Source organism: Cherax quadricarinatus, chromosome 24, assembly GCF_038502225.1.
Source record: "Cherax quadricarinatus isolate ZL_2023a chromosome 24, ASM3850222v1, whole genome shotgun sequence".
Classification (NCBI taxonomy): Eukaryota; Metazoa; Arthropoda; class Malacostraca; order Decapoda; family Parastacidae; genus Cherax; species Cherax quadricarinatus.
This window is the reverse complement of record NC_091315.1, coordinates 14,355,020-14,370,741: the sequence shown is the minus strand read 5'-3', so window position 1 is coordinate 14,370,741 and position 15,722 is coordinate 14,355,020. Positions and strand designations below refer to the sequence as shown.

The 15,722-nt window shown below is 42.8% G+C and overlaps 1 protein-coding gene across 3 annotated transcripts in view; it reads right to left on the bottom strand.

Annotated features, from left to right (window-relative positions):
- LOC128690812 (nonsense-mediated mRNA decay factor SMG9) overlaps nucleotides 1-15,006 on the bottom strand; it is a 213,738-nt gene extending 198,732 nt beyond the window's left edge. For 2 of the 3 annotated variants that reach the window (XM_070088201.1, XM_070088202.1), the window contains exon 1: nucleotides 14,850-15,006. Coding sequence is in view for 1 of the 3 variants with exons in the window: in XM_070088203.1 (XP_069944304.1) it covers nucleotides 14,850-14,909 (60 nt within the window). In the remaining 2 variants the exon portion in view is untranslated. The remainder of the gene's footprint in view (nucleotides 1-14,849) is intronic. The other variant, XM_070088203.1, reaches the window with a different exon arrangement.
- Nucleotides 15,007-15,722: the final 716 nt, after the last annotated feature.

Below are 15,722 nucleotides of genomic sequence, written 5' to 3'. Positions count from 1 at the left end.
CTGGTCACAGAATCTTCAAGTATTTCAGGTTTCACCAATCTTTCTGTTCAAGTGGGCCACATTAAAATTTAAAATTTGTAAAAGAAGCTTATACAGACCACTGTAATAGTCATATGTCAACCATGATTCAACATTACCCTTTTTGAGCAGTCCGCAGATAGGTAAAGTCTGGTACATCTGGAGGCCCACAAATTTAGATAAAAGGATGCTGACCCCTGCCTTACGGGTAACGAGAAATTATTTTCCCATTACAGGAGAGCCCCTGCCTTACAGAGCTCCGTTTTATAGTATTTTGCCAACACACTAGTTTTCAATTATACCCATTCTTCATTTATTCAGACTTCCTACAATATATACATTCACCACTCACTATTTGCTAAGAATGAAAATTTTTTTAACCCTTTGACTGTCGAAGGCCCCAATCCTGAAGTTACTCCTGGTGTCGCAAAATATTCGAAAAAAAAAAATTATTTTTTCTTATGAAATGATAGAGAATCTTTTCCCGATTGTAAAGACACCAAAAAAACGAAATTTGATGGAAAACTGACGGAATTACGCTCTCGCGAAGTTAGCGACTTCGGCGATATTTAAAAATCGGCAATTTCGCCCACTTTGAGCCCTATTTTCGGCTAATTCCGTTATTCCAGTCAACCAAACTCATAACTATTTCTTCAGAACTCTATTTTTTCTATCGATTGAGCACAAGAAACTGCCCATTTACCGATTTCAACTACCCAATAACATGGTCAGAAATTTGCAATTTGGCCAATTTCACGAAAATTAAAAAATACGACAATTTCAAAATAAGGTCCAGAATGAACAATGCAGACATTCCTGGCTCTAAAATAAGATTTTCTTTGTTCATCAGTCATGTCTCCAGGTCCCTGTGATATTACTCTTGCTTTTTATTTTGAAATTTTATTCAAACAAAAAATAGAAGATTTACTGTTATGCAGACTACTGCAATACTGTAATAATTGTAAAAATTACATCAACCCATTCATGACTGCATATTAGAATGGCTATTTGGACATTTATTGGACAATGACATCATTTGTTTACTTTTGAACATCGGCAAAAATCAAACATTTCCTGTACTTTGTGCTCCATTTCCAGGTTCTTTTTATAGTAAAATTAATCAAAATCACCTCCATTTCTATTATATAGTTTCAATTCTATCAAATGAGACCATGAAAACGAGAATACAACCACAAATACTATACGAAAATAGACCACAAAGTCGGCATTTTAATTAAAAAAAACGGTCGGAGTTTTTTTTTTCTCATTATGCACTGCGTGCTCCAGGATTTTTTTTATGTGGTGCACACTGACCACACAGACCCATTCTCTCACATGTGGGCCTACTAGCTTTCTCCTGCCTGATTTGAAGCCGCTAGAATTTATGAGTATATATACGTCAAACACGGTACCTCACAAACGTATATCTACGGCCGCGACAGTCAAAGGGTTAAGGTAAGCAATGTGTGAACTGTGTATGCATTTTTCAAGTCTAATTCTATTGCTTACTTATTATATGATAGTGTAAATATGTTATCAGGCTTTTTGTGTGTGTCTGAAAGTAAAAAAATGGCTGTTTCAAATTATGTACAGTGGAACTTCGGTTTTTGTATGCCCTAGTTTGTACGTAAAACTATACTAGTTATTCTCTATAAAATGTATTTTTTGTTAATATTTTTGGGTATCTGGAACAGATTAATTGGATTTACATTAAGTATTTCTTATGGGAAATATTGCTTCAGTTTCTGTCAAGCTTTTTTGAACAGATTAATCACAAAAACAGAGGTTCCACTGAACAGTGATTTTTGCTTTACAGCAGTAGACTGGAACCTAACCTACTGTATAAGTGAGGCACTCCCACATTTAACAGCATAACGATATGGCATATATGATATTTGTTATTTGTTTAGTGGTTCTAGGGGTTATCTTCCCCAAGGTCTGGTCTCAAATCAGGCCTTCTAGATTGGTAAGAAAATATTACAAGGTTAAGAACTATTAAGAACATCCAATATAAAAGTGTATGTATAATGAATGTAGATAAAAGTATGCAAGATCTACTGTGCCTGTCATTTTGGGTGTTCATGTGATAAAGAAAAGATCAGCAGTCCTGCTGCAAAAAAAAACAAAAAAAAAAAAAAACTAGCAGGTTTCCATTTCACACATCTGGCAGAATGGTAGTACCTCCTTGATAGTTCTTACCAATCTACTACCAGCAATGATGGGGCCAGAAACAACCTTCCTTTCACATTCTTGAAAGTGCCCACAATCATCCTGTAGAGATGATGCAGAATCATGAACTAAATATCCAGCTTGGTTTTACCACCTCACACCTCTTTATACAGTACGACCCATAGATAAAGGATTATGTGGCACTTGAAGTACACCTTCACAGGATGGATCACAGAGCTTATCAGGGTGACAATCCAAGGACAATAACAATGGTCTACAGCAAAAAGTGCTTCAGAAGTAAAACTAATCATTATTGGCTAATTGTGGGTCACCAAATATGGAAAGGATGCTTAAAATGGCAAATTGGTTCTATTTATAAAGACCCATATGGACTTCAGTCTCTGCTGTTATCTTTAGGGAGGGAGAGTAAATAAATCGTACAGGGAAAAGGCTCTCGTTTCAAACTCACAATGCATAATTGTCTAATCCATATAGTATACAGTTTCATATAACCACAATGTGTAACTGAATAAAAAAATACATACAATTTCCTTTAGCTAACTGATCATTATTATTGTCACATTTACTTTCAGCACTTCAAAAGCCACAAGGTGAAATAATTTTTTTTCTCCAAACCACAAAATTATTCAAAATTTGTAGACCACTGAAACAAAAAAAATAGAAAACAGAAAAAAGAAGTACAGTAGGGCCCTGCTTTTCGGCGTTTCGCCTTACGGCGTTCTGCTAATACAGCAATATCAAATTATGACCAAAACTTTCTATACGGCAAGTGGTCTATCAAATACGGGGTGGGCCACGCGGTTTGTTTACATTCTCCATATGCACATCTCTCTATTATGTAATAATAATCACTCTTGGGCACATTACATGTCTAATTTTACATCAATATAGACATTTTCATTAATCCATCTATGATATTTTCTTCAAAATTATATAAGAAACACGTTACATAGCATATAAACATTTTACGTTTATATACAAAGAAGGTGTGGTAGCCGGACAGAGGGAAAACATTACGTCACTCCCCTTAACCCCTTCAGGGTCCAAGGCCAAAATCTGAAGTGGTGCTCCAGTGTCCAAGAAATTTTGAAAAAAAAAAAAAATTATTTTTTCTTACAAAATTAAAGAGCATATTTTTGTGAAGGTAATAAGACAAAAAAAAAAATTTCTGATCAGTACTTACCAAGATACAGTGCCAAGAAGTTTGTCAAAAATGATGTGGTGGCGGCAACATCGACGAATTCCACATACGCGCATTACATTATTTTGCGGTTTTTCTTGTTTTTTCTTTTCTTTTCCATTTTTTTTCTATTCCTACTAACATTTGGGGCCTGAGAGACCAATACTGTATATAATGTGTATATATATAAACTCACTGTATTGAACACAATAACCGCACTAAAGTTATCATATTATTGTTTACCACTGTTGTTTAATACAATAAACATGCACAAATCTTGTATAATACTAATGTTCTATCATATATTTACATATTTACAATCACTGGACATGGTTTTAGAACTGCTGGAGCTTGTGGAACTCCTTGAAACAAGGCACGATGCACAGAGGCACCTTACATTCCTCACACATAAACCGAGTGTCTTCGCGTCTTTGTTGCCGTCGTTTTGTTTGTGCACAGACAATGCATCTCTTCTGAGCAAATTTCTTCTGAGTTGAAGGAAGTTGTATTATGAAATGATCACCTTCCCTCCTCAAACGCTTGGGTATATCCTGAGGAATTCGAGGACCGTGTTGTATAGCAGGTGTTCTTACCTGGTACTTCATTATGAGTTGTCTGACAACAGAAACAAAATTCACCATACGGTGGTCTGTTGCCAGTCTTTATTTGGTACATATTATATGCATTGAGCATTGAAATGTCCATGAGATGGAAGAAAAGTTTCATGTACCACTTGTAACTCTTACGAACACAGTCAACAAAACCAATCTGCATGTCACATTTGTCAACCAAGCGCATGTTTTCTGTATAATCAATCACTGTCACTGGTTTTCGAATACGTTCATTAGTCACTCGATCAACTTTGCCACTGTCTTGCATTTCATTACGGTGAATGGTTGTCAACAATGTGACATCTCGTTTGTCATGCCACCGTAATGCCATGTCATTGGCAGTAAACACCTGCACGTCATCACCACGAGCACCTGCGTTGAGCCTGGGCATATGTTTACGATTAGAACGCACTGTGCCACACACATCTGTCTTGTTCACTCGCATGAAATCACTGAGTAATGGGCTTGTGTACCAGTTATCGGTACATAATGTATGCCCCTTACCAAGATAAGGTGCCACCATGTTTCTCACTACGTCACCTGAGATACCCAATAACATCTTGGGATCTTTCAATGTTTTACTACCCGTGTATACAACAATATCCAACACCAGGCCACTGTCACAATCACAGAGTACAAACAGTTTTATACCAAAGCGTTTCCTCTTGCTCGGTATATACTGCTTGAATGACAGTCTACCTTTGAACAAAATCAAAGACTCGTCAATTACAATATTCTTGAATGGATAAAAGTATATGCTGAACTTTTGTTTGAGATACATGAAAACATTTCTAATCTTGTATAACCTGTCACTTCTGTCAGGCCTGGTTTTGTCAGAGAAGTGCGACATACGTAAGAGTAAGATAAACCTGTTCACTGGTATGATTTCACTGAAGACTGGGGTAGAAATTAGCCGATCTGTGGACCAGTATGCTTTTATATTATGCTTATAGACATGAGGCATAAGCATTATTGTTGCAAAAAGCAAATACATTTCTGCAACAGTCGTCTCTTTCCACCTGTGTAGTCTTGACTGTGGTGATAAGATCGTATTTGCCATGGTGTACTCAAAATACTTATTACTTTCCCTGACAATAATTTCCATCAATGGCTGGTCAAAGAATAATTCAAAGAATTCCAGTTCATTGGCCGTGGTTCCAAGGGGACAAGTAGGTAGAATTCCACTTTGAGAGTCATCAAAGTGGTGAGGCTTGGGAACAAAATTGGGATTTTGCTGCCAATCCCACATACGGTTTGCTGGTGGATACTGGACATCATAGGCTGGTTGTGCGGGTGGTTGTGGTTGTGGTGGGCTGGTGGCTGGCGCTCCGCTTTGTCCTTGAACTGACGAGTCAGCAGCGTGGGTCCCAGCGTGGCCTGGTGAGTCACGCATGGCGGTGCCACTACCATCACCACTAACACCATCCACTGATGCCTGTGGTCTATCCATGCCAAGTGTAGCCACATCATCCTCACTATCACTACCTAAAACTGGTGTTGGGCCACAGGATTACTCCGGGATGTACTCCGTCCCCTGGGCACAGCATAGGGTACACTACCCGAGCGCATGCGGTGGCAAACATACCGACGCTTCACTGGTGAATATGATTCCTCACTATCACTACTCGAATGATCGTCGAGCGCAATAAAATCACAATCCACGTCACTATCATCATCATTACTGAAGTCAGAGGCCTGGCCACACGAAAATATTAGTTTTCTCTTGCGTTGAGGAACAACCGACCGTGAGTCACGAGTGCCCACACCAGAGGTAGAAGGTTGAGGATCGTCAGGGTTTTCTGCACTATTATCGATATCCTGGTCATTCTTTTCGGTCACTAACTGATCAAAGCCGTAGAATTCGTCTTCATTTCCACTTCCATCAGTGTCAGAACTATCAGATAGGGAGAGGAGAGTCCCAATTTTCCGGGGAGCGAGAGCTGACTTGCGACGAGGCATGGTGAACAAGGGTAACTGAGCCGGCGTTCCCACAATGCTATGCGGGCGCCTAGATTTTTTGTTTATGGTGCACACCCACCACGCAGACCCGTTCTCTCACATGTAGGCCTATGAGCGTTTTCGCGCTAAATTTGATGGCGCTAGAATTTTGGCGTAGATCTACAGTTTGGACACAACGTGAAGCCGTAGATCTATGGGACGGACCCTGAAACGGTTAATACATAACGTTTTTGTTTACAATTCTCGGCATGAATTATTCATTACTTCTCCCTTTGTTTGAGATGGCATCTAAAGGTAGTTAGAAATGATTAAACTCAGTGGTAATAATATGGCTCTGGGCCACATTAAATATCGTGTAGCTATGTAAACATAAAACGTTTATATAGACATTTTGCTTAATCCACCTAAATACACCCCACAGTAGAATAAATTAACAAATATCAGATGTGGTAGCCAGATGAATTGTAGGACTTGTGGTAGCCAGGCAACTTGTAGGACTTGTGGTAGCCAGGCAACTTGCAGGACTTGTGGTAGCCAGGCAACTTGTAGGACTTGTGATAGCCAGGCAACCTGTAGGACTTGTGGTAGCCAGGCAACCTGTAGGACTTGTGGTAGCCAGGCAACCTGTAGGACTTGTAGCCAGGCAACTTGTAGGATTTGTGGTAGCCAGGCAACTTGTAGGATTTGTGGTAGCCAGGCAACTTGAAGGACTTCTGGTAGCCAGACAACTTGTAGGACTTCTGGTAGCCAAACAACTTGAAGGACTTCTGGTAGCCAGACAACTTGAAGGACTTCTGGTAGCCAGACAACTTGAAGGACTTCTGGTAGCCAGACAACTTGAAGGACTTCTGGAAGCCAGACAACTTGAAGGACTTCTGGTAGCCAGACAACTTGAAGGACTTCTGGTAGCCAGACAACTTGAAGGACTTCTGGTAGCCCGACAACTTGAAGGACTTCTGGTAGCCAGACAACTTGTAGGACTTGTGGTAGCCAGACAACTTGAAGGACTTCTGGTAGCCAGGCAACTTGAAGGACTTCTGGTAGCCAGGCAACTTGTAGGACTTGTGGTAGCCAGGCAACCTGTAGGACTTGTGGTAGCCAGGCAACCTGTTGCAAGATCTCTCTGGTGAATATCTACAATGCCATCTTGGCATCTGGTCACTTCCAAGAGGCTTTCAAGACAGCTAAGATGATCTTCATCGCCAAACCAAACAAGGACAACCGCAATCCCAAGAACTACAGACTCATCTCCCTACTCGAAGTCACGGGCAAAGTCTTGGAAAGAATAATCTCCAACAGACTCAACTATTACATCGAGTTCAACCACCTATTCTCTGAAAGGCAGTTCAGCTTCAGGTCCCGCCGCAGCACTCAGCATGCCATAAACATCATCTATGATGCCGTGACCAGCCTGAAGAAGCAAGGGAACCTCGCCCTTATCGCCACCAGGGGCGTGCACAAGGCCTTCGACAGCCTTTGGCACGACTGTCCATTTACAAACTCGCAGACCTCCCTGATCACAACTGGACCTTTCTCAGGCTCATCTACAACTTCTTAACAGGAAGAAAAATCATCCCCACCTTCCACAGAGCGGAATCAACCCCCTTCACACCAACAGCAGGAGTACCCCAAGGCTCCTGCCTCAGCCCTGTCCTCTTCAACATATACATCAACGACCTCCCCCAACCTGAACATACCGACATCATCACCACCCAATTCGCAGACAATGTCATCCATGTTGTCTCCTCCACCCCTACAGCTGGTGCAAAGAAGCATAGGAGAGCAATTGAGAAAATGAATGAAGAACTAAATAGAACTGCCAGGTGGGAGAAGAAATGGAGAATCACAACCAACCCTGACAAAGTCCTCATCAGCACCACTGGGTGCTTACCGTCAACCATAGAAGAAAAAGGGGGCATTTCCATCAGAGGTACCCGTATTGCTATAAGGAATCCAAACAAGATCCTAGGATACGAGATCGGCAGATTACTCAACTCTACAACCCACATAACCAAAAAAGTGAACCTAGCGAAAGCCCGCCTTGGCCAACTTTATCGATTCAAAGCAGCTCCTCCCAACATCAAACTACACCTGTACAAGATGATGATCAGACCTCTGCTGGAATACCCCTGCGTACCCATGTCGCTCACAACCAAAACCAACATGCTAAAACTCCAAAGAGTCCAAAACAAAGCCCTCCGCTTCATCACGAACACCAGACTCAGAGACAGAATCAGATCAGAGGACCTACACATACAACAGAGAATCCCCGCAATCAATGTCCAATTAGACAAACTTACTAAGAGACAACTATATGACATGCAGGAACTCTACGTGCCTGACAGAGAGAATCCCCCCCAACCAGTGAACACAATCGACTATACCATCACCACCCCTCCCCACAGATCCCAAAGAATGACCCTCCAACAAAGAGTTCGACGCTTTATCCACAAGGAGAACTTCCCTCGTCCCAAAATCTTAAGCGACCTCCCTGCAGACGAAGAATGGATACCACCGGAACCATTCTATGTCCAGTAACATGGACTAGTGCTCCCCATCTCCGGGTGACCCACTTCTATCAACCAACACCTCACAACTGACCTCGTTGCACCTACTACTACAATACAGCAGGACACCACCTCAGTCACTGCCTTGCTGGCCGACTCCAGGTGAGCTACCAACCTCCATCGAATGCCCGGCAACCTTCGCCTGCAGCTGCGCCTCCTGACCAACCTCTTGAAAAAAAAAAAAAAAAAAAAAAAAAAAAAAAAAAAAAAAAAAAAAAAAAAAATTGTATGCAGTATGCATCCTTCCAATTCAATGACGCACTGGTATAACACAATATAGCATTGCAAAATTGATGGGCAGGAGGTATACCCTACTCATAAAACCAACCTCTTTATAAATTACTCAATATGCACACATGCATATTCAAATTACACCAAAGTAGATAGGCCACTACCCTTTTATAACCCCACCTACCCCTCCTCCCTCCCCAACCTTTCCCAATTTCCATCTTTACCCATCCTTCTTCCCCCCTCCTCTCTTACCAAAGCTCTGGTCAGAACCTCGAACCTCGAAACTGTAGGACTTGTGGTAGCCAGGCAACTTGTAGGACTTGTGGTAGCCAGGCAACTTGTAGGACTTGTGGTAGCCAGGCAACTTGTAGGACTTGTGGTAGCCAGGCAACTTGTAGGACTTGTGGTAGCCAGGCAACTTGTAGGACTTGTGGTAGCCAGGCAACTTGTAGGACTTGTGGTAGCCAGGCAACTTGTAGGACTTGTGGTAGCCAGGCAACTTGTAGGACTTGTGGTAGCCAGGCAACTTGTAGGACTTGTGGTAGCCAGGCAACTTGTAGGACTTGTGGTAGCCAGGCAACTTGTAGGACTTGTGGTAGCCAGGCAACTTGTAGGACTTGTGGTAGCCAGGCAACTTGTAGGACTTGTGGTAGCCAGGCAACTTGTAGGACTTGTGGTAGCCAGGCAACTTGTAGGACTTGTGGTAGCCAGGCAACTTGTAGGACTTGTGGTAGCCAGGCAACTTGTAGGACTTGTGGTAGCCAGGCAACTTGTAGGACTTGTGGTAGCCAGGCAACTTGTAGGACTTGTGGTAGCCAGGCAACTTGTAGGACTTGTGGTAGCCAGGCAACTTGTAGGACTTGTGGTAGCCAGGCAACTTGTAGGACTTGTGGTAGCCAGGCAACTTGTAGGACTTGTGGTAGCCAGGCAACTTGTAGGACTTGTGGTAGCCAGGCAACTTGTAGGACTTGTGGTAGCCAGGCAACTTGTAGGACTTGTGGTAGCCAGGCAACTTGTAGGACTTGTGGTAGCCAGGCAACTTGTAGGACTTGTGGTAGCCAGGCAACTTGTAGGACTTGTGGTAGCCAGGCAACTTGTAGGACTTGTGGTAGCCAGGCAACTTGTAGGACTTGTGGTAGCCAGGCAACTTGTAGGACTTGTGGTAGCCAGGCAACTTGTAGGACTTGTGGTAGCCAGGCAACTTGTAGGACTTGTGGTAGCCAGGCAACTTGTAGGACTTGTGGTAGCCAGGCAACTTGTAGGACTTGTGGTAGCCAGGCAACTTGTAGGACTTCTGGTAGCCAGGCAACTTGTAGGACTTGTGGTAGCCAGGCAACTTGTAGGACTTGTGGTAGCCAGGCAACTTGTAGGACTTCTGGTAGCCAGACAACTTGCAGGACTTCTGGTAGCCAGACAACTTGCAGGACTTCTGGTAGCCAGACAACTTGCAGGACTTCTGGTAGCCAGACAACTTGCAGGACTTCTGGTAGCCAGACAACTTGTAGGACTTCTGGTAGCCAGGCAACTTGTGGTAGCTAGGCAACTTGTAGGACTTGTGGTAGCCAGGCAACTTGTAGGACTTGTGGTAGCCAGGCAACCTGTAGGGCTTGTGGTAGCCAGGCAACCTGTAGGACTTGTGGTAGCAGCAACTTGTAGGACTTGTGGTAGCCAGGCAACTTGTAGGACTTGTGGTAGCCAGGCAACTTGTAGGACTTGTGGTAGCCAGGCAACTTATGGTAGCTAGGCAACTTGTAGGACTTGTGGTAGCCAGGCAACTTGTAGGACTTGTGGTAGCCAGGCAACTTATGGTAGCTAGGCAACTTGTAGGACTTGTGGTAGCCAGGCAACTTGTAGGACTTGTGGCAAAAAAAAGAAGCGTTCATCTGGTTTGTTTACATTATGTGTGGGTGGGTGGGGTGGTGAGGGCTGCCCTTCCTGGCTATCCATACTTCCCAACCTTACTTCATACAAACAAAACTCACCTCTCAATCTACATTAAGACTACAAATATTTTAAGGTAATTAATGAGTGTACTATATGTGCATTTTATTGCTCTAGGGAGCTTAATGTCGTAGTAGGTGTAAGTGGCCAGGCAGGATGCCATATCTCCCACACGGCTTTCTACAAATAAATACTTTTCTCCTCTCGCCCTCCATTAAGACCATTAAGACTACAAATATTTTAAGGTAAGTAATGCATGTACTGTAAATGCATTTTGTCGCTCTAGGGAGCTTTAAGCATTGTAATATAGTATGTGTGGGTGGGGTGGACAAGAGGGCTACCACGCCTGACTTCTTAGAGTAAATACTACTCACCTTTTGCCCTACATTAAGACTACAAATATTTTGAGGTAAATAATGAGTGTACTGTGTGTGTATTTTACTTTTTAATGCCTAGTTATATTGTTAACTTAATAGATGTTAGTGTAAACTTGTTATCTGGCATTTATATGCATTTATAAATGGAAAACAAATGGAGTTCTGCTTTCCGGCGAAGTCTGCTTTCCGACAGTAACCTGGAACCTAACCTGCCTAATAAGTGGAGGCCTGGAACAGATTAATTGTAAATAATTATTTCTTATGGGAAATATTATTTTGGTTTTCGGCCATTTCGGTTTTAGGCCAAGCTTCTGGAACAGATTACGGCTGATAACCAAGGGTCCACTGTACATCTGTACTTTCATTTAACCTAAATAATTCCTACTGACTGGAAACCATAAACATGAATAGCACTGCTTTTATAGTTACAAATATGTAATCACAGAAAAATACCCGGGCAATACATGTATTTACTTTAATGTAGATCTTAATAGTATTGATTGCGTAAAGGATTTGGGAGTTCTGCTTAGTAGTAATCTAAAACCAAGACAACAATTTATAAGGGTTTGCAATTAAGTGAACAGAATCCTTGGCTTCATATCAAGAAGCATAAATAATAGAAAGACATAGAATTAGGGGGGGATATGACTGAGGTGTATAAATGGAAAACAGGAATAAATAAAGGGAATGTAAACAGCATGCTAAAATTAACTAACCAAGACAGGACTCGCAGCAATGGTTTTAAGTTGGAAAAATTCAGATTCAAGAAGGATATAGGAAAGCACTGGTTTGGTAACAGTTGTGGATGAGTGGAACAAACTCCCGAGTACCATCATAGGAGCTAAAACGTTGTGCAGTTTTAAAAATAGATTAGATAAATACACGAGTGGGCATGAGTTGGACCTGACTAGCTTGTGCTAATAGGTCTGATGCTGTGCTCCCTCCTTGAGTGGATGTGACCTGACCTGACTAGTCTCGGTCATTGGCTTAAGCTGGTGAGAGACTTGACCTGCCTCGCATGGACCAGTAGGCTTGTTGCAGTGTTCCTTTTCTCTTACGTTCTAACCCTTTATTTTTTTGAGTTCATCAATAAAATGTGCAAATTCTCCAATGCTAAACGGACCGTGCAATAAAGAAAAATTATATTTTGGACATAGAATAAAACTTATCCTACTGTTAAGAAAATCTAACTTATCTTACAAGAGACGAGTTAAATTCTAGGTTAAATTAAGCTGAGTTAGGGTGGGTTACAGTACATTAGGTTTTGTTATAAAAAGAATAGTTTTTACCCATATGCCCAAAATACAGCTATCTCCTTTATACAACCCACTTAATGTTGAAGAATATATATAACAACACAACCTGGTATAAAGGAAACTGTGACAGGCCAATCGTATCCTGGTCAAGTGTGTCCTGGTTATTGGCGCCCTTTGCTGCAGCTGGCTCCTGCAGCACGTGATTACTTTAGTCTCTTCAGTATGTGAAGCAACACTGAGGTTTTCTTCCTCTAGAGTGCGTAAGGCATCAAAGGAATTCTGAACAGGGATGGAATACTTGCTATCACTTGTCACCACTGACTGTATGGCTTGGGTGCTCAGATCTCCCCAAACCTGAAGCTCAATACAGATTCTGGTTGTTCTGGGGGCCACTTCTGCTGTTCCTTCTACAGCAGGTGACTGCTGTTCCTTCTACAGCAGGTGACTGCTGTTCCTTCTACAGCAGGTGACTGCTGTTCCTTCTACAGCAGGTGACTGCTGTTCCTTCTACAGCAGGTGACTGCTGTTCCTTCTACAGCAGGTGACTGCTGTTCCTTCTACAGCAGGTGACTGCTGTTCCTTCTACAGCAGGTGACTGCTGTTCCTTCTACAGCAGGTGACTGCTGTTCCTTCTACAGCAGGTGACTGCTGTTCCTTCTACAGCAGGTGACTGCTGTTCCTTCTACAGCAGGTGACTGCTGTTCCTTCTACAGCAGGTGACTGCTGTTCCTTCTACAGCAGGTGACTGCTGTTCCTTCTACAGCAGGTGACTGCTGTTCCTTCTACAGCAGGTGACTGCTGTTCCTTCTACAGCAGGTGACTGCTGTTCCTTCTACAGCAGGTGACTGCTGTTCCTTCTACAGCAGGTGACTGCTGTTCCTTCTACAGCAGGTGACTGCTGTTCCTTCTACAGCAGGTGACTGCTGTTCCTTCTACAGCAGGTGACTGCTGTTCCTTCTACAGCAGGTGACTGCTGTTCCTTCTACAGCAGGTGACTGCTGTTCCTTCTACAGCAGGTGACTGCTGTTCCTTCTACAGCAGGTGACTGCTGTTCCTTCTACAGCAGGTGACTGCTGTTCCTTCTACAGCAGGTGACTGCTGTTCCTTCTACAGCAGGTGACTGCTGTTCCTTCTACAGCAGGTGACTGCTGTTCCTTCTACAGCAGGTGACTGCTGTTCCTTCTACAGCAGGTGACTGCTGTTCCTTCTACAGCAGGTGACTGCTGTTCCTTCTACAGCAGGTGACTGCTGTTCCTTCTACAGCAGGTGACTGCTGTTCCTTCTACAGCAGGTGACTGCTGTTCCTTCTACAGCAGGTGACTGCTGTTCCTTCTACAGCAGGTGACTGCTGTTCCTTCTACAGCAGGTGACTGCTGTTCCTTCTACAGCAGGTGACTGCTGTTCCTTCTACAGCAGGTGACTGCTGTTCCTTCTACAGCAGGTGACTGCTGTTCCTTCTACAGCAGGTGACTGCTGTTCCTTCTACAGCAGGTGACTGCTGTTCCTTCTACAGCAGGTGACTGCTGTTCCTTCTACAGCAGGTGACTGCTGTTCCTTCTACAGCAGGTGATTGGTGTTCCTTTACCTATGTTCACCTAGCAGCAAGTAGATATCTGGATGCTAGTCGACTGTGCAGGTTGCATCCTGGGGAACAAGATTAACCTAAGTTGCCTGAATTATTATTATTATAATCAAGGGGAAGCGCTAAACCCGGAGGATTATACAGCGCCAGGGGGGGGGATGTGGAAGGCATTCAGGCTTAATTCGGGGAACTGGAGCACAGATCCAATTCCCTAAATCAAGAGCCCCTCACCAACATCAAGGAACCTTCCTTGAGGGGGAAGTTGCCTGAAATGCTCTGCATAACCTGGGGCTTTCTATATAGCAGGTAACTGACATCAGATGGGTCTGTAGTTATATTATGTACTTACAGAAATAGAAATAATTATGATTATTATTATTATTACAGAAGGTAATTGCTGCAGCCTCTACAAGAGATGCTTGTTCTAGCCTCTACAGCAGGCGACTGTTACCTCTACAGGTGATCGTTGCTACTTCTACAAAAGGTGATTATTGCCTCTACAGCAAGTGATTGTTGTTGCCTTTACAGCAGGTGACTGCTCTAGCCTGTACAGCAGGAGACTGTGGTTATTTCTAGAGGTGATTGCTGTTACTTCTACAGCAGGTGATTAATGTAGCCTCATACTGACCACAGAAAACATTTCGTAGGGTTCAGAACCACTGGTTCATTCATCTCATTAACACTCACGGGAAAAGTGGGGATGGGGGGGGGAGGTCGATTTACAACTAACATAACTAACATTTCACTGATCACTTGCAGATGACGAGCGAGTACTAATAACCCCCCAGAGGGAGGTTATTAACGAGTCATCGAAGTGAAAAGCAAGACATATGTAAAAATGAGTGAGCAGAACGCCTGAAGGTCGAGGTGATAACGTAGTATCAACCCTACTCTACTGCTACAATCTACAGTAACATCTACACCATTCCTCACCCACCTTCTGCAACACTCTACGTATCTTCTTCTTATTCTTTGCCTTGTCGCCTACATCGGCCATAATACTCCTCAAGAAGACATGTTTTTCTCCTGCGCTGGGCGGCAGCAGTTAGGTCGAGGAAGCCATCTTGTGTATTACTGACCACAGAGCACGGGTGTTCCTGCAACACCTTGTATAACTAGCATAAACTATCATATTCCTCTTATATTACTGCCAACAGAGCACAGGTGTTCCTGCAACACCTTGTATAACTAGCATAAACTATCATATTCCTCTTATATTACTGCCAACAGAGCACAGGTGTTCCTGCAACACCTTGTATAATTAGCATAAACTATCATATTCCTCTTATATTACTGCCAACAGAGCACAGGTGTTCCTGCAACACCTTGTATAACTAGCATAAACTATCATATTCCTCTTATATTACTGCCAACAGAGCACGGGTGTTCCTGCAACACCTTGTATAACTAGCATAAACTATCATATTCCTCTTATATTACTGCCAACAGAGCACGTGTTCCTGCAACACCTTGTATAACTAGCATAAACTATCATATTCCTCTTATATTACTGACCACAGAGCACAGGTGTTCCTGCAACACCTTGTATAACTAGCATAAACTATCATATTCCTCTTATATTACTGCCAACAGAGCACGTGTTCCTGCAACACCTTGTATAACTAGCATAAACTATCATATTCCTCTTATATTACTGACCACAGAGCACAGGTGTTCCTGCAACACCTTGTATAACTAGCATAAACTATCATATTCCTCTTATATTACTGCCAACAGAGCACAGGTGTTCCTGTAACACCTTGTAAAACCAGCATAAACTATCATATTCCTCTTATATTACTGCCAACAT